The sequence below is a fragment of the Camelus ferus genome, chromosome 29 (genome assembly GCF_009834535.1).
Source record: "Camelus ferus isolate YT-003-E chromosome 29, BCGSAC_Cfer_1.0, whole genome shotgun sequence".
Classification (NCBI taxonomy): domain Eukaryota; kingdom Metazoa; phylum Chordata; class Mammalia; order Artiodactyla; family Camelidae; genus Camelus; species Camelus ferus.
In genome coordinates, this window is record NC_045724.1 from 14,743,493 (window position 1) to 14,767,672 (window position 24,180).

The 24,180-nt window shown below is 51.5% G+C and overlaps 1 protein-coding gene across 8 annotated transcripts in view; it reads right to left on the reverse strand.

Moving 5' to 3' along the window:
* Nucleotides 1-11,972, reverse strand: part of ADAMTS14 (ADAM metallopeptidase with thrombospondin type 1 motif 14) — a 75,319-nt gene extending 63,347 nt beyond the window's left edge. For 5 of the 8 annotated variants that reach the window (XM_032470195.1, XM_032470191.1, XM_032470194.1 and 2 more), the window contains exons 1-2: nucleotides 11,710-11,971; nucleotides 9,575-10,017 (exon numbers count right to left, since the gene is read on the reverse strand). In XM_032470195.1, the coding sequence (XP_032326086.1) occupies nucleotides 9,575-10,017; nucleotides 11,710-11,791 (525 nt within the window). In that variant the 5' untranslated portion in view covers nucleotides 11,792-11,971. Of the gene's footprint in view, nucleotides 1-9,574; nucleotides 10,018-11,709 lie in introns of all 8 variants that reach the window. The other 3 variants (XM_032470193.1, XM_032470192.1, XM_032470197.1) reach the window with 2 other exon arrangements.
* Between the last annotated feature and the right edge of the window lie 12,208 nt (nucleotides 11,973-24,180).

The following is a 24,180-nucleotide window of genomic DNA, read 5'->3' on the forward strand; positions in this document are numbered from 1 at the left end:
AAGCCCCTGTTGTTGCCGTTCTAGTTGTTTCTAAGTCTTTGAAGGCAGGGCAAGGCCCACATGCTGGAAACAGAAGGGAGGGCCTGGCAGCTGTTTGGGGAACTTTCCACAGCAGGGTCCGGGGAATGCAGAAATTCCTAGGGTCCTCACCAAAAGTCCGGCCCTGGGCCTGGACCACACCGGGGCTGGGAGGCAGAGGGACGGCAAGCGCAGCCTACCCCCTCCCCAACTTACTAGCCCACAGAAGCAGGCCCACAGGCCACCCTGCCTCCAGGCAGCCTGAAGATGCCGGGGAAGAAAAACAAAACCAGCCCCCAGACCAGCCCTCACTGGAACGCAGGGCCAGCTCTGCTCAGAGGGAGCGGCAGTGAGGTGATGTCTGGCTTCTATTCCATATCATAAATAAGTTATTAACCCAGGGCAGACAGCAAGGCACAGCCGTGGGGAGACTAGGGAGGTGAAACTGCAAGATCAGACCACCTTGAGGACTAGAAAACCACCCAGGACCCAGACCCTGGGCCACTCAGACAGAGGCCCCAGTTGGATGGGGCTTCTAGGAAGCAAGAGCATTAGAATGGGAGTCCAGGGGTCTGGACACAAACCCACTGTGGATCCTGCCTCAGTTTCCATATTTATTCCAAGAGATCAACAATAATAACAAATGCTACCACTTATTGTTCTGGGCACTGTGGCAGCCCATTTAAGTGCCTGATTCCTAATCAACAAAACTACAAAGTAGCAACACCCTCTTTACAGATACAGAAACTGAGGCTCAGACAGGCCAAGCCACTTGCCTAAGGTCAGTAATGGGAGGACAGTTGCAAAGATGGCTGTAACAAGTTCTCCTGCCCCTGCCCCCATGCTTCTCTTCAATGGGACTGCCACCATTCCCCTCAAGAGGCGGAGTCCATTTCCTCACTCCCAGAAAATGGAGTCTGGCCTTGTGGCTTGCTTAGACTAGCAGAATACACAGAAGCAATGTTACGCAACTCCCAAGACTGGGCCTTAAGAGATCTGGCAGTTTCCGCCTTTGCCCTCCTGGAATGCTACCCCCCGAGACTGCTGTGAAAGAAGCTGGTCTTGCCTGCTGGAGGACGTGAGGCCGCAGAGAGAACTGAGGTTGCCCAGCCAACAGCCAGCACCAACACGCACGTGTGAATGAGGCCAGCCGGGACCTTATAGCCAACCTACAGAATTATGGAAAGAATATGTTGTTTTAAGTTCCAGAGCTTTGGGCTGGTTTGTTTCACAGCTGTGGATAACTGAGATGATCACTTAACTTACCCCACTGCCTGTCTCCCCAGGAAAACCTGTGTTTCCCGCCTCCAAGGATTTGGTTGGGGTCAAGGCATCACATCCTGACCACTGTCCCTGCCCACAGCCCCCAGGCCACACCCCCACAAGCAAGAAGGGGTGACAGGGGACATACTCCATAAAGAATAAGAAGGGCTTCGGGCCACTTTCTACCTGAAGATCCACAGTCACCCTGGCGCGGCAGGTCAGGAGACGTTCCCTTTCTCTCCAAAAAGACAATTACTTGTTTTCATTATACAAACATAAATTCTAAAAGGCAGACCCCAGGCTTCTTAGGGAACTCCGTTACCTGAATAGCAAACGTGATGAAACAGGCTGCACCCTCGCGGAGGACGTGAGCTCTGGAGGCAGAAACTCGCTGATAAGGGGCGCACTGAGGGCAGGGAAGCGAAAAGGTCTCGCCTTGCAGACCTGCTCAGGCCCCCGGGTGTGGCTGCCTGGAGTACACACCTGGACACACACCCGGGGCAGCGTGCACAGCTGAGCTGCAGTGCCTGCCAGGGTGGGGGGTGGTGCAGGAGGCCAAATGGTGCTGCAAGTGCCACATGTCATCGCTGGCCTGAGAGCGGATGGACAGGCAGCCACAGAGAGAATGACAGGCGTGCTGTCCCTCCCCACTTGACAGGGGTGAGAAGATGCAAACGCGAGCTCTACCCCCTCTAAAAGCGAGCTCTCCGCGTTCCCCCTCCCCATCGGCTCACCTAGCACCCACTGAGAGCCAGCCCTATGGCAGGTCCCCAGGTCGTGGGGACACACAGGTGACTAAGCTCAGATCCTACCCTTTGGGAGCCCAGCGGGAATGTTCTGGGGCAGAATGCAGACTGGGGTGAACAGCAAGTTGCAGCATGAGAGAAAAATCAATAGGCCTGGGTGAGGCTGGGACCAACGGGCTCTGCCTGCTCAGCTGAAGGCCCAGAGACCCCTCCGGGGATGTCAAGCAGAAAACTGGGGTGCTCTTGACTTCCTCTGCTCTTCTTCCCTGCACCGATCCCCTCAGACCCAATGGACCCATACATCCACACCACTTAACAGCAACAGCTGAAACATTGAGTACTGAGCTAATAAAGCCCTTTACACACATGATGGCTCTTATGAATTGACTATTATCCTAACTTTATAGATGAGGAGCCTGAGGCACAGAGAGGCTCAGTAGTGGCCCAAAGCCACACAGCATGTAAAAGACAAGGCTGGGATTTCAACCCAGGTGGCTTGGTTGCAGAAGTCGTGCTCTCATCCCCTGCACATACTTCTCCCTGGCAATCTGAGGCCTCCAGCTAACAGCCCTGCTGTATTGGGCCCACACACTGTCTTAAAAAATAGAACACTTTGCTTAAAAAATCCATATTTCTGGTTCCTCCTTGAAATCCTCAAAGACCCTGTGATGCCAGACTGGCATTCCCTCTAAACAGGGCATATTCTCTCCATTTTGCCAGTCCTACCTCTCCTCAAACATCTGGACTTTCTCTTTCATGCATTACTCCTTGCTCGAGGCGGCTGAAGGCATGAGTTCCTGTGTACCGGGAGCCCAGCCCTGTGCTCCGCATGCAGAAAAATGCAAATATTTAAGACAGTTTCTGATTTTCGGGAACCAGGTGGTCAAGATAGGGGATGCATCAAGTGGAGGGAAGGAAGAGACACTGCGGGAGGTGTGAACAGCATGAGCAAAGGCGGCGGGGGGCCGCAAAGTGAGGTGAGGGTCTGCAGAGCAGGAGCCACCACTGAGGCTGGAGAGGCAGGTGGAGCCAGGAGGTGAGGTCTGCACCAACATGGGGCCAGACTTCCCCTGACCCTCTTAGGGTTGTCGGCACAGACAGCAGCCCGCAGGCCAAGATGTATGGGGAAGGGCCAGCTGGGTGGCTGGGTGCGGGCACCTCTGAAACTCCAGGCCTCACACTCCACATCCCAGGGCAGGCACAGACAGCAAGGCAGAGCCAGGGATTCCCCAAGTAGCTGCTGGGAAAGCCCACTCACTCCCTAGTCAGCAACGAGCAAGCAACCACGGAGACAGGACAGATATTGGCGCAAAGACACTAATGAGCCACAGGCAAATCTGCTACACCAGTGCGGCACCAGCATGCAGCTGGGAAGATTAGCATCTTCCCCCAATACTAATGTGACTCCTGTTTACAAACCTCCCATGGCTCCTCATGGCCACAGGGGCAAGTCTAAGCTTCACGTGAGACAGAGATTCTCCAAATTATATATTCACCATGGAAAGATGAGATGACTTGCTATTTCCTGAATCCTGCAGACATAGGATTTCCTTCCCTGCAAATACTCATAATTCCTACCTCTTAGCTTTAAAAGCTCCTATTGATGCCTTTAAACCCAGCCCAAATACCCTCTCCCCTGGGAAGCCTTCCCTGAGCACCTCTCCTTCTCGGTACTCACCTCCAGGACACCCACTAAGTGCTTTATGCTTCCCTGCATTCCCACAAAACACTGGCGTTTAGTGTGGCCTGTCTTGTTTTATGCTGTCTACTATGCATTCTCTTTAAAATGGTGGGTTCTGGAGTAGAAGGAGAGAGGGAGGAGTTTCAACCCTACACCCCTAGGACCTGGTCAAGGGCCTGGCTCAGGAAAGGGTCCCACAGACGGTTAACAGAAGGCTCCACTTGGCATCTCTCAGTATCCCTCCTGCTCTGGAAGGCATCTGGGGTTGTTACAGACCAGCCCCAGGCACTGAGCGAGAACCATTCGGACCATTCTGCAGGGAAAGCTGCCACAGCTATTAATAATCCCCACTTTTTAAGGCCCCATCATTTACCAGACTTTTTACATTATCTTATTTAATCCTCTGAATAACCCTATACACAAGAGCTCTCCTCCCCTCCTTACAGATGAGGAATCCTAAGCACAGAGATTAAGAAACTTATTCAAGGTCACACAGCTAGTCTGTACTAGAGTGAAGAGACCACACAATTTCCACGAACCTAGACTGTCCCCTCATAATAATGACTAACAATGCCTGTCATGGGTCTTTCTGTGGACCAAGCACTTTTTATAACAGCTTTATCAAACCATAATTCATGCATCATACAATTCACCCACTTAAAGTGTAGAATTTACAGCTTTTAGTATCCACATAAAGTTGTGCAACCACCAGTACAATTGATTTTAGAACATTTCACCACCTCATAAAGAAACACTGGACTTCTTACACTGTCAGTCCCCAAGACTGCCCCCACCTCCCCAGGCCCAGGCATTATAATCCCATTTTAAAGACAAAAGGACTGAGGCTCAGAGGGCTTCTGTGACTTGTACATTAGGGAGGGGTTAGGAAGCAGACCTGGAACTCAGCCTCCCCTGCCCTATCCCCATACAGCCTGCTTTAGGTCTACTCTGTAACCTGTTAAAAATGCACTATCTGCAGAGAGTGGAAAACAGAACCAGATGGTGACAAATCTTACATGTGCGGCTGCTTCCACACCAGGTCCATGACTCACAGAGGCACTGAAGGCAAACGGGGGACATGACATGGCCCAGACCCCATCACCCCAGTGCAGAGGCAGCGAGGCCCAGGACCCCGGGAAGCAGAGACAGCAGCAGGGCAAGTGGCCTTTCAGGAGGCTAGCAGTCTGGGTTCCAGATGGTACACAGGGGCCCCACTCTGCTGACCCCATTCCTGCACCCCACAAGCCCTCCAGGACCCATGAAGAACAGACCCCACCCCAGACCTCCCTGTGCCTTCCAGGAATTCAGGGCCACATTTGGTAGCAGAAGGTCTGTTCTGCACCTGGCTCCCAGCCAGGGGTCCTGAGACGACCCAGGCCCTCCCTGCCCACAAGTCCTCAGAGGCTGGGGGGGAGGGGGTATCACAGGAGCATGGCGGGGGGCAGGAGGGAACCGCTAGATTGACTGGCCAGGCTCCCTAAGGGAGGCTCTGCAGTGGTTGGGCAGGTTACTGCTGCTGCCCCAGCACATTCCTGTGTAGGGGACTCCAATGTCTCAGCTGGCTGTCCTCACCCCGAGGAGACGCTGTGCAGCTATGACTGGGCCTCCCCACAGCCCTTATTTCCTTCCCCCAGACACCCTCAAGTCTGCTCTGGGCCAGCAGTTCTCTCCACTGGGCCCTTAGCCAGCGGCACTTTCTTTCATGTTTACAATGTCTGAACAGTCTTGAGTCAATGCCACCTCCTCCGGAAGCCTTCCTTGATGCCCTAACCAAAATAAATGGGTCCTCCCACTGCTGCCCCACACAGGATTGTATATTGTCTGCTTTTATGTCTGGATCTCCATTACCCTCCAGACTCATGCGGGCCAGAGGTCTTGGCTTCCTCTTTCCTGGCTCCCTCCTCCAAGCCCCTGCCCCCGCTGTGACACACTGGGCCCTCCAGCAGAGCAGGCAGGCAGTGAGATAAGAGCCCATTCCTCAGTTTCAGGCATGAAATAAGCACAGTGCACAGAACCCGCCCAGTGTCTGTCTGGGGGCCTGTGGTGAGTGACTGCGGGCTGGCTGGAGAAGTGGAAGGGGTCACGGTCACTGACTCCCACCAGGTTCCAGCTGGAAATGAGAACTGAGTCACCAGTTCAGACACAGCACTTCTCCCACAGAGGCTGAAGTCCAAATGGCTGCAAGTCTGTCCACACAGAGGAGGGTTTGTTCAGACTGTCTTACAACTGGAAGGTTTGCTCAGCCACAAGGGCCAGGATCAGGACTGGGGTCTTTCCTCTCTGCACCTGCAGACCCGCTCAGGCCTGGCATGGAGCAGGCCCCAGGACTGGCCAGGAAGGGAGGAGTCAACCACAGATTTATATAGCAGCCTGGCTTCAAACTTCTCCAGTAAGGCCTGCCCGTGTCAAAAAGTGCCAAAGCCAGAGCTAGAAGGGGCTCTGAGCTCATCCATTCCAGGCTCCATCAAACACCCAGGAGGCAGGTGAGGCCCATAGAAGGAAGGCAGCTTGCCCAGGGTCACAGTCACGTTTCCCAACTCCCAGCCCAGAATCTTTTCAGATAACAGGCTGCCACATCCTTGCCCTGGGCCCCTTCTCCTATCCTGCCCTTCCTTCAAGATCAGACCAAGGCCCACCCGCCCAGTGTGTCTTCTAGGATCCCCTCCCTGGCCCCGTCCAGCGTGGTGCTCCCTCACTGGGATGCTCTTTCCTCTACCCAGAATGTCCTCCTCACCCTCTGGCCCCAGCAAACTTCTATACATTCTTCAAGACCCAGTTCAAACAGTAGCTTCTCTAAGACAAAGATAATAATCACTCCCATTTACCGAATACCCATCCCCATTGTCTTATGGAAAACCGCAAAGTTAACGTTGAAACTACTTGTGGGGTATCCCCTCCTTAGCACCCAAGTTCCTTGAGGGCAGGGACCTGACTCTCTGCAAAGCAGGGTAACAACAATATCTGTGTACATACCTCACACAACTGAATCACTTTACAAAATATATAAAGTCCTGTGCCAACAGAAGCTATCTGTGTTATCTTCAGATTCCGCCCCCCAATGCCTCAGTTTCCCCACCTCCACAAGGGATGAAGTTACGGAATGCACATGGCAGTATGTGTGCTGTGCCGGGGTTACGGCAAGGACTCGTGTCTGTCACTGTTATTATTTGTGTCACTTTCATTTTCTTACATCTCCCTGTGGACCTTCCTTGCCCATGGCCAGTGCTCAGTACATGTTTTTTTGGAATGAATGACTTCAGCATTTGAGACACAGAAGAAGATGGGGTTAATACCTAGAGACCACATAAAGATGCAGAGTTAAATCTTATCAGAAAGGCTGCACTGTGGGCTGAGTCCAAAGGTGGCTTAGCTGAGTCACTGTGAACTAGACTCAGGGCTCTCACAGGACACAGGATTATTTTCTGGAGTGGCCTGGAAGTAAGGAAATCCCTGCTCTGGGTGAGGGGGCTTCTGGGCTGGGCTGTGGCCCCTATCAGGAACCTGGCTGGGGAGACCCCTAGGAGCTGGACTTAGGGACCAGCCCCTAAAGACAGCTGAGGGCACAAGCAGGCACCTAGCGCAAGAGTCAGCCTGTGAGGTCCACTTACGCCTCTCACCAAAGGTGAAGGGACCAGACGAGCCATCCTGGAGCCTCAGTTCTACTGCAGAACACGCTTCCAGAAGCCCATCTATGGACAGCCTCCGAGACCTGACCCAGCTTCTGCAAATGTCATGCAAAAGCGATTTCTGTCTGCTAGAGAACATCAAGTGCAGCCTCTCTTTGGACAGATCAGAAGAGTAAAGCCCAGAGAGGGGGAGGGACTTGCCCAGGTCACACAGCACATGAAAACGTTTACTCAGAGGCCACTGAAAGTCAGCAACATCAGCTGAGTATCCAGCAGTCAGTGATGCCTTGTCAACGGCTGCTGAGCTGGTTCAATGATAAGGAGGTTTCCAGGGTGCAAAGTGGGTGGACAGTTACTCATTAATGGCATTGATCATCTCCTCATACCTTTGTTTGGGCCCCCGTGGACATTTATGGAGGTAGTCAAGGAAACGGGAGGGCCAGCTCTGTCACGGAATAGCCTACAGCCTACATGGCTGATGACTTTAGGAAGTCACCATGTGATTCAGCCAAGCCACCGGTGCTCCAGCACTTTCTGTCTGCACAGGCACCGTGTTTCTGGATGATTCCTCACGCCATTTTGGGTTTTCAACTAAAACCTGGGGCCTCAGCACAGCACTAGCCACAGGCTGACTGAGGGCTCAGGCTGAGTTCCGGAACTGCTGAGCCAGGGCGGGCTGGTAGCCAAGGCTCCCCCTGGAATCAGGACAAGGTCTCAGCCCTCTCCAGCTGTCCTTACAACCTGGGTTCCTCAAAGTCTGCTCCAGAGAACACTTGCATTCCAACTGACTCCAGTGCATACTCAACTCTGAAAACCAACCACTGCCTAGACCATGGCTCTCAACGGGGGTTCCATTGCCTCCAATGGGGCAAAAATTGGTTTTTTGGAAAGCAAAAAAATTCACCCTTTTCCGATATAAAGCATAGATGCACATACAACTTATAAACAGATATCCATCATATCTGTGGTATTAAAATTTCATTGCAGAGCGATTAGGGGAAAAAATGTCTGAAAAGGCTCCTCAGGGGAATGATAATGAAAAAAAGATGGAGAAGCACTGGTCTAGACAAAGGCAGCCATGACATTCAGCAGGAAGACACTTCTTAAGGATAGGAAGATGGGAGGAAGTGCTCTCAGCCCTGCCTGAGAGGAAAAACCCCACACCCCTTACCATCCCCCCCATCTGACTCATCCCTCTCTTAAAGCTGAAAAGCAAAGGGGCAAGCAGGTCTTTTCCTGGACAATCAGCTCATACCTGGCAAAGTCAAGACCATGGAAACAGTTTCCATCAAGGCCCTGGGGCTGCCATGCAGGCTCATGAGGGCCTGACACACCGAGGATGGAGCAGTGAGGGGAAGGGGATCCAGTATGAGTTGAGCAGGAGAAGGAGAGAAGCCACCCATGGCTTTCAGGTTTGCAACAAGGAGCCAATTAGCAGGCTCCTTCCTTGCGCCTAGGAGGAGAGAGCAGGTCCTGAGAAAAGGAACTCAGAGCAGAGAGTCACAGAAGCACAGGCTGGCTGTGGGACCAGAGACCGTGGGTGACGAGGAAGGATGGAGCAGTAAAAATAACAACGGCAGCTGATATGAACAGCCTTGACGATGTGCCAAGCAGGTGCAACCCCCGGCTGCGCTGACTGGTGAGGCAGGTCATATCTGCATCACCAGCACGTCCGTCAGCTCCAGGAAGGCAGGGGCTATGTCTGCCTCAGGCACTCCCGCATCCCCCAGCGCCTGAACCATCCTGGGCACACGGAACATGGGCAATCAGTATGTGCAGAAGGAATAAATCCCCACTTCACTCATAAGGGAAAGAACCTCAGAGAGGGCAAGGAATTTAGTCTCATGGCTAGTGAGTAGCATAGCCAGGATTCAACTCCAGCAGCACCCGCCCTCCGCACACCTGCATGTGTCTGCACTCAGAGATCCCCGACACGTAAGCTGTGGTCCCGGTGCATCAGCAGATGGTGAGCAGATGAGCAGGATAAGGTACCAACCTACCTATCTCAGCTATACTTGGTAGAGTGCGAACCTGGTGGCCAGCAGGCCTGCAGGGTTCTCTCTGGGAGACAGCACAGCCCCCAGCTTGGCCCAGACAGTAGGCTGTGGTCACAGGAATCCCAAACACACACGGGAGCCAAGGAGCAAACCATCTCAGTCTGGCTTGGAGGTAGGGGGCAGGGGTGGGGAGGTGGAGGGGGATATGGAGGGGTACTGCTTGATGAAAGGCTTGTCCCTTACCAATCCATCGCAGTTGCTGATGGCGACAGCTGCCCCTGGCATGCCTGTGACACCCCCAGTGTAGACACACTCCCTCTGCAAGGGCTCCCGGAACAGCTCCCGAAAATCCTCCTGCCACTCCACCGAGGCTCCGGGCACCACCAGCCGCTGGTTGGGCCGCAAGTGTAAGTGCAGTTCCTCCCCAAAAACAGTGACATTGAAGTAGAGGGAGGAGCGCCCCACCTTGCCAGGCTGCAAGGTCACTCCTTTGGGGTGCAGGGGGCTTCGAGCTACCCGTAGGTGACCGGAGTGTGACAGTGGTGCAAGTGGCCTGTCTACCACTGTACTCCCTGTGGAGGCTGCTGCAGGTCCAGATACCACATGGGAGAGGAAGCGTCCCCGAAAATCTGTGCTGCAGGGCACTGTCACATCATAGTCATTGAGCCTTCTTGAGATGTGCAGCTCTGTTGGAAATAAAGAAAGAGTTACTTCAGTGCCATCTGTGCAGAGGTAAGAGGGGGGAAGTTCCACGGGAGCAGGAAGGGATCTGCAACCTTAAGCGTCATCTTAGAGGAACCCTTTAGCCCAAGTTCATCCATTTCTCATCCAGTACTTCCGGGCCCCTGGATCTCTGCACTGGGAAGATCAGTATTCAAGTTCATAAACTGCTGGACATAAATTGCTCCCGGTAGTCCCCAGGTCCCTGTTACACTTAGCAGAGGGAAACAAATGATGCCAAATAGAATTCTGTCACTGTAGCAACTAAGCCTTCCAACCTTGGGCACTACAGAGGAAATTCCCCGAAAGCCTCTAGGCAAAGAGAGGGACGGCTGGATGTGCCCAAACTCCCCCAGTGCACTGAAGTCACCAGCCCAGCCTGGGGTACGGCCCTCCTCACCAAGCTCCCGGAACACATCTGGCAAAACAAACACACCTAGAAACCCAGGGGATCCTGGCACATGTTAAGGAGAAAGGAGGAGCTGGAGAGGGAAGGGTGGGTATACAGGTTCTACGTTTTTCCAAGTTTAGAAAGAAAACGTTTTAAAGCAGCACAGTGGCTGCCGAGATTTCCACATGGCCCAGCCCCAAGCCGGGTAAATATAGATCTTCAAAAATAAAAGGAGACGCAGGGGTGACCTGCCCACTCGGACTGAATTAAGTGTGAGGTCATGGCCCATGCTCCAGGCTGCATGCCAGCAGCCCGTCCTCACACAGCTTTCCCCGAGCCCAGCCAGGCAGGCAGGAATGACAGCTCCCTGGCTTCCAGGCCTAGTGATTCATGGATAGGAGTTTGGGAGGAATTTTCATTTCCATACGGCTCTATCTCTTGCCTCCACCGGCCCCCTTCATGACACTGATAAAACCTACAGAATGATGTGTCCTGAAAAATCCCTCATGCCCAAGGCAGTTATGGGTAGGGAAGGACTAACTCTCCTCTTGTTTTTACGCATTACAGCAGAAGATCCCCAAGACTTCAGCTGGAGAGACTCTGTTTGGTGTAAGAACAGAGCTCAAAGACAACTGGGCACCCTGCCTGGAAATGGCCAGAGCCTCCTCCCCATGCTCAAAGCCACCAGGAGGGCACCCCTGCAAGGTGAAAGTGGAGTGTGTCTGGTCTGTGTGTGAGTCTGGTCTGTGTGTGAGAGGGTGTCTACACAACACAGAATGGGAGAATGCTGAGGGAGAGGGATGTACATGCGTGTGTGTTTGTGCAGGAGTGTGAATGCCCAGCGTTCACTGAGGTGTGGGGCAACCTCCTGCCAGCCTGATTCTGTGTGTGTGACAGTCAGACACAGGCACACATGTATACCCACGTGTGTACACATGCATAAAAGCTGAAGACAGAGAAGACGCTGAAATAGAAAGACACCCAGAAGAGAGACAGAGAAACACAGAGACAAAGACAGATACACAGCCTCTAAGAAAAGGCTCCTATCCCCAAATGCTCTCCTGCGGTCTCTCTGTACGTCTTGTGCCAGAAAGGGAAAGAAATCGCCAGACTGCGTTGGTGGCACGGGTAAGAAAGAGAGCTTAGCCTCAGCGTGCTCACTGCCTCCCACCCGCTCCAAAGCTGCCGGACTCGGGCACCCTCGGGCCACCCTGACTTGCGCGCATCCCGGACCCCGCGCGCCCCCGCGCGCCCGACCCGCACGCACCTGGGGTCCGGCTGCCGGCGGCGGCGCAGAGCGCACAGTGCAACAGCAGCAGGCAGGACAGCCGCGCGCGGAGAGAAGCCATGTGGCCGCGCGGGCACGCGGGCCGGGCCGGCGCCCTGCCCTGAGCTCCTGGCTGCGGGCGAGGCTGGGGCACGCTTGGGGCTCGGGCCGGCCTCCGCCTCACAGCCTCCCGCCGCCTGCTCCAGGCCCCCCGCGCGGCGGCGCCGCCTGGACCGCTAGCTCCGGGCGCCTGAGGCTGCCGGCAGGAGAGCGGAGCAGCCGATGCGCCAGCGCCCCCAGTGCCAACTGCTGGCGGGTCGGTCCGCCAGAGCCTTGACGCTCGGGGACGCGGCTGGAGCTGGGCGAGGGGACGTCGGGGCGGGTCGGGGGTGGGCATACTGGCGGGGCGGGGCCGGACCGGGCGCGGGTCGGAGCTGGGGGCGCAGCGCGCGCGGGGGCGGGGCGCGGGGCTGGGGCTTGCGACGGATCGGAAGTGCCACGCGTAGCCAGGGCTGGGGCTCCAGGCGTTCTGGGTGAGTGTCCCCTCAGCCGCTTGGGCTCCCACAGAGGAATGGCCCTTACTCGCTTTCCTAGGTTCCTGCGCCCCCGTTACTTAACTGTAGGGCCCGCTTCCCAAAGCCACTGGGCCGATGGGACGTCTCACTTCCTTTGGTTGGGGGAGACGGTGAGCACTCCCTGCCCCAATAGAGTGTCTCCTTTCTCTCCTAATGGCCTTCCACCCCTTGGATCTTCCCATTTTGCAGACTACAGCTCCGTGGGTCCCCAAGTGCAGGCTGGCCTGTGTCCTAGTCAAGAGCAGGGCTGAGCAAGGTGAGGAGAGAGCCCTGGCTTTACAGTCAGACAGCCCTGATTGAAATCCTAGCTCTGAGCCTCAGTTTCCTCATCTGTGAAATGGGCGTTAATTATAGCACATATTAAGTGCTCAGTAAATGATAACTGTCCTCTACTTCCACTCCTGCATCAATGTACCCACCACAGCCTAAGGTGGGAAAAACTGAGTCTAAAGGATGAGAATGGTTGCTGGTTTTGCAATGTTGCTGATACCCGTTCAGTACCCAACTCCTGCTTTACCTTCCAGCTTTACACTAGGAATGTGTTTCTAACAATTTGCAAATGCACTGTAAATCCAGAGGTGGGAACTGGAGAAAGTTTTGTATTTCTTTTGTTTGTTTTTAAGAACTGCAGAATAACAAATCTTTCTGTAAAGTGTATAAAGACCCCCTAGTCTTTCTGCTTCTGAGTTCAGACATTTTGTTGTAGGACTTTCTTAAAGGGAGGCCGACTTATGGATGGAAATTCTCTGACCAAACTTCTCTTGAGAATCCTTGGGTCCCATGAAAGAGGACTTGGGTTCCTGCCCTCTTCCCCACATAAGGTCTCCCAGTCTACACCCTCACTGGGCTCTGAATGTGTTCCTGCTTTGTGGGCAGAGAGCTGGAATCTTCATCCTCATGGCCCCAGGGCCTGACTCAGGGCCTCCAGAAAGGCAGCAGTTGTGGAATGAATGAAATGACATCAGGGTTTTGGAGGGCTGGTATATTTATGAAGCAGGTTCAGAGAGCTGAAGTGATGTGTCCCAGGTCACACAGCTTATTGGCAGCTAAACTGGCATCAGAACCCAGAGTCTAGTGCTGAGTGAGAGAGAGACAAGAGTAGGGGTCAGGAGACTGTTCTAGGCTCGACTCTGCCAAGTACAGAACAGGTGGCCAGGGGCTAGTCATTTCCCTTTTTGGGCTGCAGTACCTCATCTGTCACAGGGGAAATGGTGAGGATCCCAGGAGTCACAGATGTAAACTTTAAAGTCCTGTGGACATGCAGAGTGTGTTGTATTTCAGGCAACATCAGAGCATCCAGTTCTTTGAAATGGCACCACCAAACTGATTTATATTAAGTTTGGGAATAATAAAGTTCTCTTTCTCCTCTTTCTGGTTTTTTAAGATCTGTGAAGTCAAGGGCTAGGCTGTGGTTTCGTGTGTAAGCGCTGATGAAGGGAGAATGTGAGGGGTACATGTGTGTTGGCAGGAACTTGCAGAAGAGGCTGGAAACCATCTCCATTCTGACCCTCCACACACCTACCAAATGAGCTCAGGATAAAATGGCCTTCCTTCTCAGGGGCTCAGTTTTCCCAGTTGCAGAGTGGGGGCCCTGTGGGGACAGAAGGGGAAAGTCATGGCATGGGATTGCTAATTTTCTCCCTCTGCAGGGCCATCCCAGAGAAGCTTGCCTAGAAAACTCAAGGGCCTGAGCCTGGTCCCCAGACTCCACCCCCTACTTCCTGCTTTAGACTTGGTAAGACAAGAGGGAGAGACTACAGCTGGGACCCCAGCAGCCTGACTCATGAACTGTGGGCTGGGGCCTTCCCTGGGGCCAGTCTTGGCAAGCAGAGAGCAAAACCTCACCCTGGTTCTCTACCCCCCGCCCCCTTCCCTGGGGCTACAATGGTTGCTTTTGTTGGCAAATATTGTATGTCCCAGCTCTCTTCTACTGAGGAAGCCTTTGTTAGGAAGAGGGGGCATGGGAGCATAGCTCAGAGTCTGGGTCAGAAGGTGGGGGAAATGGCTGGGTGGCCAGCCCCATTTCTGCAGATGATCAGGGCCAAAGCAAAGAAATCTACAGGCATCTGCTGGGACGCTCTGAGGAAGGCAAGTTCTGGGTTCCCAGTTTTCCACTTGGGATTCTGCACAGGGGAAAATGGCTTGGGTGTTTCTCTTTCTGACAATCCTCCAACACTTGTCCAACACTCTTCCTGTCCAAGGGCCTGGCAGGGGAGGGGGAGATGCAAACAGCTTGCACTGCACACAGTCAGCAACCAACTGGAAGACACGACAGGTGTGTGAGAAAGCCTGACAACCAGCTGAGACAGGGCTAGAGAGGCGTGCTCCGGATGAAGGAGCAGGGTCACCCGTGAGTACCCCCTCACAGAGGGAGAAAGGCAGCACCCCCCCCCAAGCCGCTGGTGCATTCTCCTTTGAGCACAGATAAAACCCCCAGAGACCTGAGCTGGAGGTGCCCTGAGACAGTCTCCAAGCCAGTGCCTCGCCCCTACTTTACAGGTTCCTTGCAGAGAAGGAACTTGCCTCTGTCTCTGGTCACTCAGCTGGTTTAGAGTCAGGTAAGACCCCCCGGCTTCAAAACCCAGGCACCTGCTCTCTCACCTGCAGAAGCACAGCCTCTCCCCAGGGCACCAGCTATTTCCTTCCCTCGCTCCACCTTCCAAGATGAAGAGGAGCTGGTTTGAGGTTGAGACAAAATCTCCCCTCCTCAAGGAGACGCCCCCCAAGGAAGTAAGAGTGTCAGCCTGAGATGAGTCTGTGCAGCAAGAGGCCAGGGACCCCCTGGGGGTAGGGCGTGGCGAGTGTGAGACATAGTGGTGGCACAGTAGTGTCACAGCTCAGAGGGGCCAGCAGGTGGCTGTCATTTGTTGAGTACCAGTGGCTGTGCTCTCTACATGTCACCCTGAAAAACACACAGAGCATCCCTTTCTTATGACTCCTGGTGTGACCAGAGACCCGCTGGGCTCTGACATACTCAAGCAAAAGCAAAGGGAATTCTGCCATAGTTCAGTGAGAGCCACCATCATCTACTCAGTTAGGAAGTCAGACACCCAGAGCCATCCTAGTCACCAATTCACTTCCAAGCCCCGTGGACTCTAGTCCACAGGACCCCCAGACACAGCTATGTCCATCTCAGACACGCCCCCCGGCCCCACCAGGTCACAGCATCCCTTCACTGGACACTGACATAAGTTTGTCCCAACAGATACTCCCCCAAACTCTGGCCCGTGAAACCTCTTATCCAGCTGGCTCTGAGGACATATTTGAAAGACATCCTAGATCATGTAGCTGCCTCTGCTATAAAACCTCTAAAGGCTCTGTTAGTCTTGGGATAAACAGACTCCCTAGCTCAGCCTATGAGGCTCTGCACAGGATGGTCCTGCTGACCCTCCTGCCTCCACATCCCCCCACTCACAGCCCTCCAGCCTAGCTCCTTGTATGTACCACGGGCATCTTGCCTCAGGGCCTTTGCACAGGCTGTCCCCTCTGCCCTAAATGCTCTATCCTGCCTCTTTGCCCAATCAATCCCTGCTCACCCTTCGGACATCCTTCTAGTTGTCACTGCCTAAAGCCTGTCCTGCCCTCTCAACTAGGTCAGATTCCTCCATTGTTAAACCATCTCCATCTCCTTCACAGCACTTCTCACTGTTGAGTCTTATCTGATTCTGTGCGATTTACAGATTCACATCTGCTTCCTCCTTAGATCATGAGTTCCACAGGGAGCAGGGACCTTGTCTGAATTTTTTTCCAAATTGTATCCCCAGTGCCTGTCCTGTGTTTGGCACCTAGTAGGCCCTCAATAAATATTAGCTAAAATAATGATCAAATGAATGGGAGCTGGAGAAGGAACAGTTCATGGAAAATCTGGGGAATTGACCATTTATAAAAACTGCTTAGAACAGGTAAATCCATAGAGATACTAAGTGGGTTATTACCTGCCAGGGGTTGGAGAAGAAAGGAATAGGGAGGGACTGCTCATGGGTTTGGGGCTTCTATCTAAATTTAGGTAGCAGTGATGGTTACACAATTCTGTGAATATACTAAAAACACTAAATTGTTCACTTTGGAAGGATGAATTTTATGGTATGTGAATTCTATCTCAATAAAGCTGTTAAAAAGAAAAGAAAAGAAAATTTGGAGAGTTAAGCATGTTTCAGAATAAGCATTGCAGAGGAAAACCTGAGACATACACTTTCAAGTTCTGATCCCACCATCAACATGAAGGTCACCAGGCTCCACAATCGGGCGGGGATGGGGCAGAAGCATTGCCTCTGTGTCCCCTCAAGCCTTGAAAATATGTTAAAAATAACAAAGCAGTCATCACAGCTGCCACTTGTTGACTAGGCACTTCGTACACTGACCTGAGTTCTCACGACAACCCTGCAAGTCGGTCTCCTCATCCCCCTTACAGCCTCTGCCAGGTTAGGCGATCGCTCCTGTCTCTCCTCTTAGCTACTTAACATCAGTTACAGTCACACCCATGTCGGATTCCAGCCCACAAGCTTCTGAGTACACCATGATGCCTGCACAAGATTTTCCCACTCTCATCCCCTTACAGGTCACCTAGTTCATTTTGTCTTTCTTTTTTTCCAAATTGAAGTATAGTTTCTGTTGTTGTGTTAGTTTCTGGGGTACAGCATAGTGATTCAGTTGTACATACATATATATTCTTTTTCATTATAGGTTATTACAAGCTATTGAATATAGTTCCCTGTGCTCTATAGTAAGACCTTGTTATTTGTCTGGTCTATATTTAGTAATTTGTCTCTGCTAATCCCAAACTGTCTTCCTCTTTTATTTCTAAAAACCTTTTTGTTGTGAAAACTGTAACACAGACAGAAAAGTGCCATCTGCTCATTTTAGAGAAGTCTAAACTGAGGCCCAAAGAGCAGAGATGACCTTTTCAAGGCCATATAGTGAGATTGCTCAGGGGCAAGATAACACCCTAGGACGTCTGTTTCCTGGTCAGGTGATCTAGATCACCATTCTTGGCTCCTCCCACCCAGGATCAGGGTCCCTCTGGCCATTCATCATGGGTTCCCACCTCAGCCCAAAAGGAAGACAAGTTTGGATCTCTTCTTCCTGATATCCCAGAGCCACTGTCCTGCCAAGAAGTTCTAGGTCCGTGGTTCTCAAATCAGGATACCCCGGAGCAGCAGAATCAGCATCACTTCAGTGTTTGTTATAAATGCAAGTTCCCAGGCCCCACCCCAGACATCCTCAATCAGAAACTCAGGAGGTGGGGCCTGGCAATCTGTGTTTTAACAAGCCCTCCAGGGGATTCTGGTGCATGCTCCTATTTAAGAATCACTGTTGTAAGCAAAGCCTTAAAAATCGGGGCCAAATTAGGACTGAGGACAAACTCACTGGGGATCTGTGTTCCTTACTGAAGGTAGTCCCCTTCACCTCTATCCCGTCTCCAAAGCCTGGGCTTGAATTTATCTGAACTCCGAGTCCTAGGCAGAGCTCTGGGGCATTCAGAGGAACCAGAGACCATGCCTTGCGGCCCCTCTCCACATCATCTTTTTCCTTTTTCCCCCAGCATTCCCTCAGCACATTTTTTGGCAAATGTCTAATGACCGTATCTAGGAGACTCGGATGGGTTAAGTTAACCACAGTGATTTGTCATGCATTATGGAACAGCTGATACCCCCGAGACCGGCTGAACCATGAGATCAGTTAGAAACAATGCTGTTTGTGCCCTGTGTGTAGACTTTGTGTGGCTGTGGTTATGTGTGTTGAGGGGTTCAGGGAGAAGAGGTCTCATCCTTGTAGGAGGGATGTCTGAAAGGCCAGCTGTCCTTTGGGAACTCTGCTTCTGCCATTTCCTCTCCCGAAACTGTAGGTCTATGACTGCAACATCAGCATCCTTCTAACTAAGGTCCAGTGCAACTCCCTGACGTTGGCCCTTTTGGGGTTCAAGAGAGGTAGGCAGAAAGCAGAGACCTCTCCCATTTCCTGGAGCCCCTTGGGTATGACAGAAGGACTCAGAGAGATTTAACAAAGACCCATTTCTCACAAGTCTTTCTTCCAATCCTGCTGTCCCTTTAGATGCCATGGGTGGCATCCTGCAGCAGAGAGGAGCCTGGCTTCCATTCTTCTCCATTCTCTAGATCAGTTGAGTTACATGTAACAACAACAAAATTAACTATGGCTTAACTTATCATCCCACATAATATGGAATACTGAAGCAGGCCCATTCTGGCTAGTTAATTTGACAACCCAATAGAATTATCTAGCACCCCAGTTCCTTCCTCTTTCCACTCTGCCATGTTTGGTGGTTAGTCTCATCTTCTGGCTTGTCCCCTCTTAGTCACAAGATGGCTGCTTTAGCACCAGGCAACATATGTTCACCAGATGTGACAATCACCAGAGGCAATGGAAGAGGGAGTTCTTTATCTCCACTTACAAAAAATTTTTACTATGCAAATTTTCAAACATACACAAAAGAAGATAGAATAGTACGAAGATACCCTCTCCCACCCACACATTTACCCATAACCCAGCTTCAATCATTATCAGTACATGGCCAGTCTTGTTTCCTTTACTCCCTCTCCTCCATACCCTGGGTTATTTTAAAGCAAAGCATCATCTCCCATTTAGTATCAGCAGCTAAGAAATGAAAACTTTCTCTTTGTTAAAAACAAAAATGAAACAACATCAACAACAAAAACCATAGTGTCTTTGTCACATCTAACAAAATTAACTGCAATTCCTTAAAATCACCTTATATCTGATCATTGTTCAAATTTACCCAACTATCAACAAAAATTTTTGCTTTGTCTCATTTCATTTTTAAGACCTGGTTTGTTCAAGTCCGGGTCCAAAGTCTACACATTGCATTTAGCTGATGTGTCGCAGAAGAGTCTTTTCATCTAAACCAGGGGTGGGCAAAATATACCTAGGGCCACCGACTGTTTTGTAAACACTCCCAGCCACCTCCATTTGTTTGCGTGTCCTTTGGCTCATTTCATGCTACAAAGGCAGAGTGAAGACGTCTCTACAGAGCCAGAGTGGCCACAAAGACTGAAATATTTATTACTTGGTCTTTACAGAGAAGGTTTGCTGACCCCTAATCTAAACAATTTCCTCCTTTTTTTTTCTCTCTCCATTTTTTTGATTAAAGAAATGAAGACATTTGTCCTACAGAATTCTGCCTTTTCTTGTGCCCCTTTTGAAGAACAAGGCAGAGGCTTCCAGAGACCCCCTGGCAGCAATTTGTCTTCAGTGTCCAGCATTACCCACAGCCCATGCCTTAGCCAGTCCCTGACAAGGGCTGAAGCCCTCCTCGGAAGCCACCGCTGCTCTTAAGACGACGAACAAGTCAGGTTTCTAAGAGAAACGAGGGAGGGGAGTGAATGATTACTAGGTGGGAAACCAGGGATTGTCCCAACCTTCCAAAATCAGCCAGTTCAACAAAATGCCAGAGCTGGTCCCGTCTCCCTCTGCTGGGTCTGACAGTCAGGGCGCCCCCACCCCCACGACACAGATTCCTCCTGCTCCAGCTTCCAACTCGTGGTCAACACCTAACAAAATCCCCGGCAGCCCCCACTCCCAGCTCTGTGTCCGCTGGGGCTGGTGGACAGAGGTGGGCAGGGATCTGACTTCAAGGGAACTGAAAGGCAGTATCCAGGGGTCTGGCCATCCAGAGGGCTCTCAGCAGCCAGCAGAAGCTTCTACGAGGGGTTAGAAGCAGTGTTAGGATTTAGAAAGCTAGTGAGATGTAAAAGCTGCTCTCAGATCCCTCCCTCACACTGTGGCACCATGAACTTGAGGGTTTAGAGCCCAAAAGGCTGAAAGCCTTAAGATATAGTGGGAGGGGGTTCTCTATCTTTCTAAAATATAGGAAACATACATATATTAAGATATATATCTTTGTGTTATAGTTTTTATAATTAAATATATAATTTATATAATACATACTATAAAACATAAATATATATAACTTATATAAATATAAATAAGTATATAATATTACCTATATATTATGATTTGTAAAATGTATAACATCTAATATGTAATATAATATACAACATAATAACTATATAATAGAAAATTATGTATAAATAAAATTATATGTCAATATTATGATATGATATAAAGATATATACATTAATGTATATATTTGCTATATTTCAGAAAGACAGAGGATGCTATTCTGTTTCTATATATTGTCAACATGGTGGTGTTGACAGCACCACCAGCAACCTGGTGGTGGAACTGAGTCTCTGAAACGACACCATACCATGGAGGTGGTAACTTCTCTCTCTCCACCCAAGACCAGTTTTGCTCCAATAGGTTACTCTAGGCTGCAGCCCCTCTTTGAGCCTCAGTTTTCTAAATCTGGACAAGGAGACAACAGATACCTGCCTCCCATCAAGAACAGACACACTCAACACTGGCCCAGTCTGAAAGCTTTTAAAAAACCCGAACAGAGAAGGCATACTATTATTGGCAATGCTGCTTCCTTCTTAGCCCTAAAACTGCAAGCCCCGAGTGGCTGAGAAGGCCTCTCTCTCTGCACCACTCCGGGGCTGAGGTGAATGTACGTTCGCTTATTTCCAGGATGACCTGCCCCCTTTCAAACTGAGGGCGACACAGCTGCCCACTCTTGGCCTGTGAAATTCTCGCCTTCCCGTGCACAGAGCTTTCACAGGTTCTAGCTTCAAGTCGTCATGAGACTTGAAGAGAGCTGTCATCCGTGTGTCCTCCAAAAGACAGAGAGGGCATCACCCGCCATCCAGCCACAGACAGACTGTAGACATTCACTGAGCACTGACTCTGCACCTGGCACTATAGAAAGCACTGTGAATGTCACCCCAGTGAACATCAGCCCCTCCAGCTCTGCTCTCCACCTAACAAACTTTGAACTAAATTCAGGTGGCCTAAACGTATACCTGCTTGTGATCCAAGTCGGGAAGATGACGTTTTGTATGCATTTGCCCAGCAACAGAAAAACCTTCGCTGGGAAGTTAGGAGGCCAGATTCCACTCAGAACTCTGCTGGCTGACTGGCCTGGTAGCTCTGGGCAGTCCCTGTTGCCCTCTGCACCAGGAGTGGGCGTATGAGATCATCTCTGACTCCCAACCATCCATGACTCAGCCTCCAGGCCTTTGCACAGGCCATCTCCTCAGCCCAGGTGCCGTTGCCCTACGCCTCCAACTGGCAGACCAAGATTCTTCGTTCGAATCCTTTGTCAGTGGTCACTTCCTCCATGAAATGCTCCCAGACACAGAACTACTCCCACTCTCCCACCCAGCAAGTCGCCTGATCACGCCCTCCTCTGCTCCACATCTGTACCTTGGACAAGTCTGTGGGACTCCCTGTGCTGAAATCATTCTACAGTTTAATAACTGAACTAAAGGTCTCATTCCACCTTATTGCCTAGCATATACTCTGGAATGTAATAAATGCTTTGTAAACATTTGATGAATCAATGAGTGAGTGCATGAATTAACCATTTATGGTTTCTTTTCTTTTTTTTAAACATTTTTTATTGAGTTATAGTCATTTCACAATGTTGTGTCAAATTCCAGTGTAGAACACAATTTTTCAGTTATACATGAACATACATATATTCATTGTCACATTTTTTTCGCTGTGAGCTACCACAAGATCTTGTCATTTGTGGTTTCTTCAGCTTGCTGCTTAAGTGTTAGGAGACTCCTATTATGGTCTAGAGAAAGACACATGTGTCTTGTTGAAGCATTTCTTATAAACTTCCTAAGGACAGGGGCTATTTTCAGCTCAGGTTTCGTCTCACCAGAGCTTGGCACCCAGTAGGTGCTCAATGGATGTGTGTTCCAAGGACCAGCATCGAGGTCCCCCTCCCCTCAGCCCTCCACACTGCATGAGCCGCTCTCTCCAGGGGGCTAAACGATTCCTCCAAGAGTTTGAACTCATTGCCATGAAGGGCATGTGGATTAGGGATTAGATCAGGATAGAAAATATCTCCAGTGCGGGGAGGTGCAGGCCAGGCTCCCACTGCAGGGCGGTGCATGCAAAGAGAAGTCCGCCGGCTCCTACGGTGTGCTCAGGAGAACCAACACCACCATGGTTTATGGACCTGGGCTGAAGTAAAAAGTCTCCAAGGAGAGAAAATCTCTCCTACCTCCTAGTGATAATGATATGTTTGTGGAGCAAAGTGTGGGCACTGCAGGCTGCTCTTAAGGGTTGGGCTCAGTCAGCTCGGCCTTCAGCCAGCAGGGCTGGATATTCTCAGTGTGACCTAGCCGGGATAACGTTTTCTTCCCTTGCGGCCAATGTCAGGTTAAAACTGACTTTACTATCTTGATTCATATAACCCCTGTGGGGTATGTATTGTTCCCATTTACAGATGAGACTTAAACTGAGGTCCAGAGAAGTTAATAACCAGCCCAAGGTCACATGGCTAGTCAGCAGAGACTTGGGACTTGAGTCCCCTCGTCAGACTCCAAAATCCACGCTCTCTGAGCTCCTGTAGGGTCTGCAAGCACATCATTTCTCACCAAATTGTTAGCTTCATAATGGTTCCTTAGAGGGCATGGCTCCCCACGATGCCTACAACTGGGCTGGGCCCACAACCAGCTCTCAGGGAACTGCAAGCCACTGATTAAGCTCTCGGTAGAAACGGTCCCTGCAGCCCCAACTAGAAGGTGAGAAGGGCGATCAGCCTCCAGGGATACTCAGGCCTTGGGAACTGAATGAGGCTTGATACACATCATCTCACCTGACAGCTGATGGCAACACCCCCAGTGGTCACCATTAGTCACCCAACCACCACCGGCACTTCTGTCCTTTTTATAATTCCAAGCAGCTGAGGCCGGCCAATCCCTCCAGCCAGCCGTGCGCACTTACACTCCACAAACCTCCAGGATATGTTTTTTGGCAAGGTCCCCAGATCAATTAGCCAAGTCAGCCTGGGAAACTGGGAGCTTTGTGAGGGTGGGAATTGGGTCAGAAAACCCTCCCAGGGCCCCTGACTCAGTCACTGAATGGCTACCTAGGGTCAGTGGAGCTGCTCCTTGTGCGAAGGGGTGCAGAAAGCTGCAGAAGGCAAGGTCATGGAGAGAGCAAAGTGCATGGAGAATTGAGGTTCACAGTGAAGACCCAAATCCGGAACAAGCCAAAAAGGGACTCTCGATCACACATTACAAACTACAGAACCAGGGCTCCCGAGCCGTGTGCTTCCCTGAGTTTACTCCAGCTGGCCCAGAGGACACTTCCTCCCACTTGTCAGAAGCGACTAACCTCCACTGAGGGTTCAAAATAGGTCCAAATACCTTGCAGCCCCGTGGCCCAGAGAGTGGCTGACAGCCCTCTGGGGGCAGCCACGCCCAGCAGCCTGCCGTACCGGGGTTGGGAGAGCACTGGGGGCAGGCGGGGAGGGACAGCCCTCCCTAAGTCACCAGGGAGCGGCTTTTGGAAGGACACCACCATCACAGCGCAAATGGCCCAGAAAGCAGGTGGATTTAGCCAACATCGGAGGACATGTCCGCAGCTGCGGTTTCAAGCAGCACTGCAGCAGCCAGGCTCAGATGGAATCCACCCAGAGCTGTCAGCCTTGGGGACTCCTTGGCCCTCTCTCCTCCTGGCTGCAGGAGTGTGAATAACAGCCAAGGGGACAGGCGGGCAGCCTGCGTTCCTCTTCTCTCGAGCCCCATGGCCTCCTTAGCAGGAAGGACAGTGAGGGACCTTTACTCCCCCGCCATCCACCACCACTTGGGGGAGAGCCTTTGTTAGCACATCCACGGGTATATCCCCCACCGCACCCTCCATTTGGCTCTCAACCTTTCCTTTCCAAGAAAAACCCGTCTCCATTGGCACCCATCCTCATCACCAAACCTGTGAAAAGCTATGAAGGATCTGAAATGTCACCCTACTTGTAGGCTAATCCACAGCTTCCTGGCAGAAGACA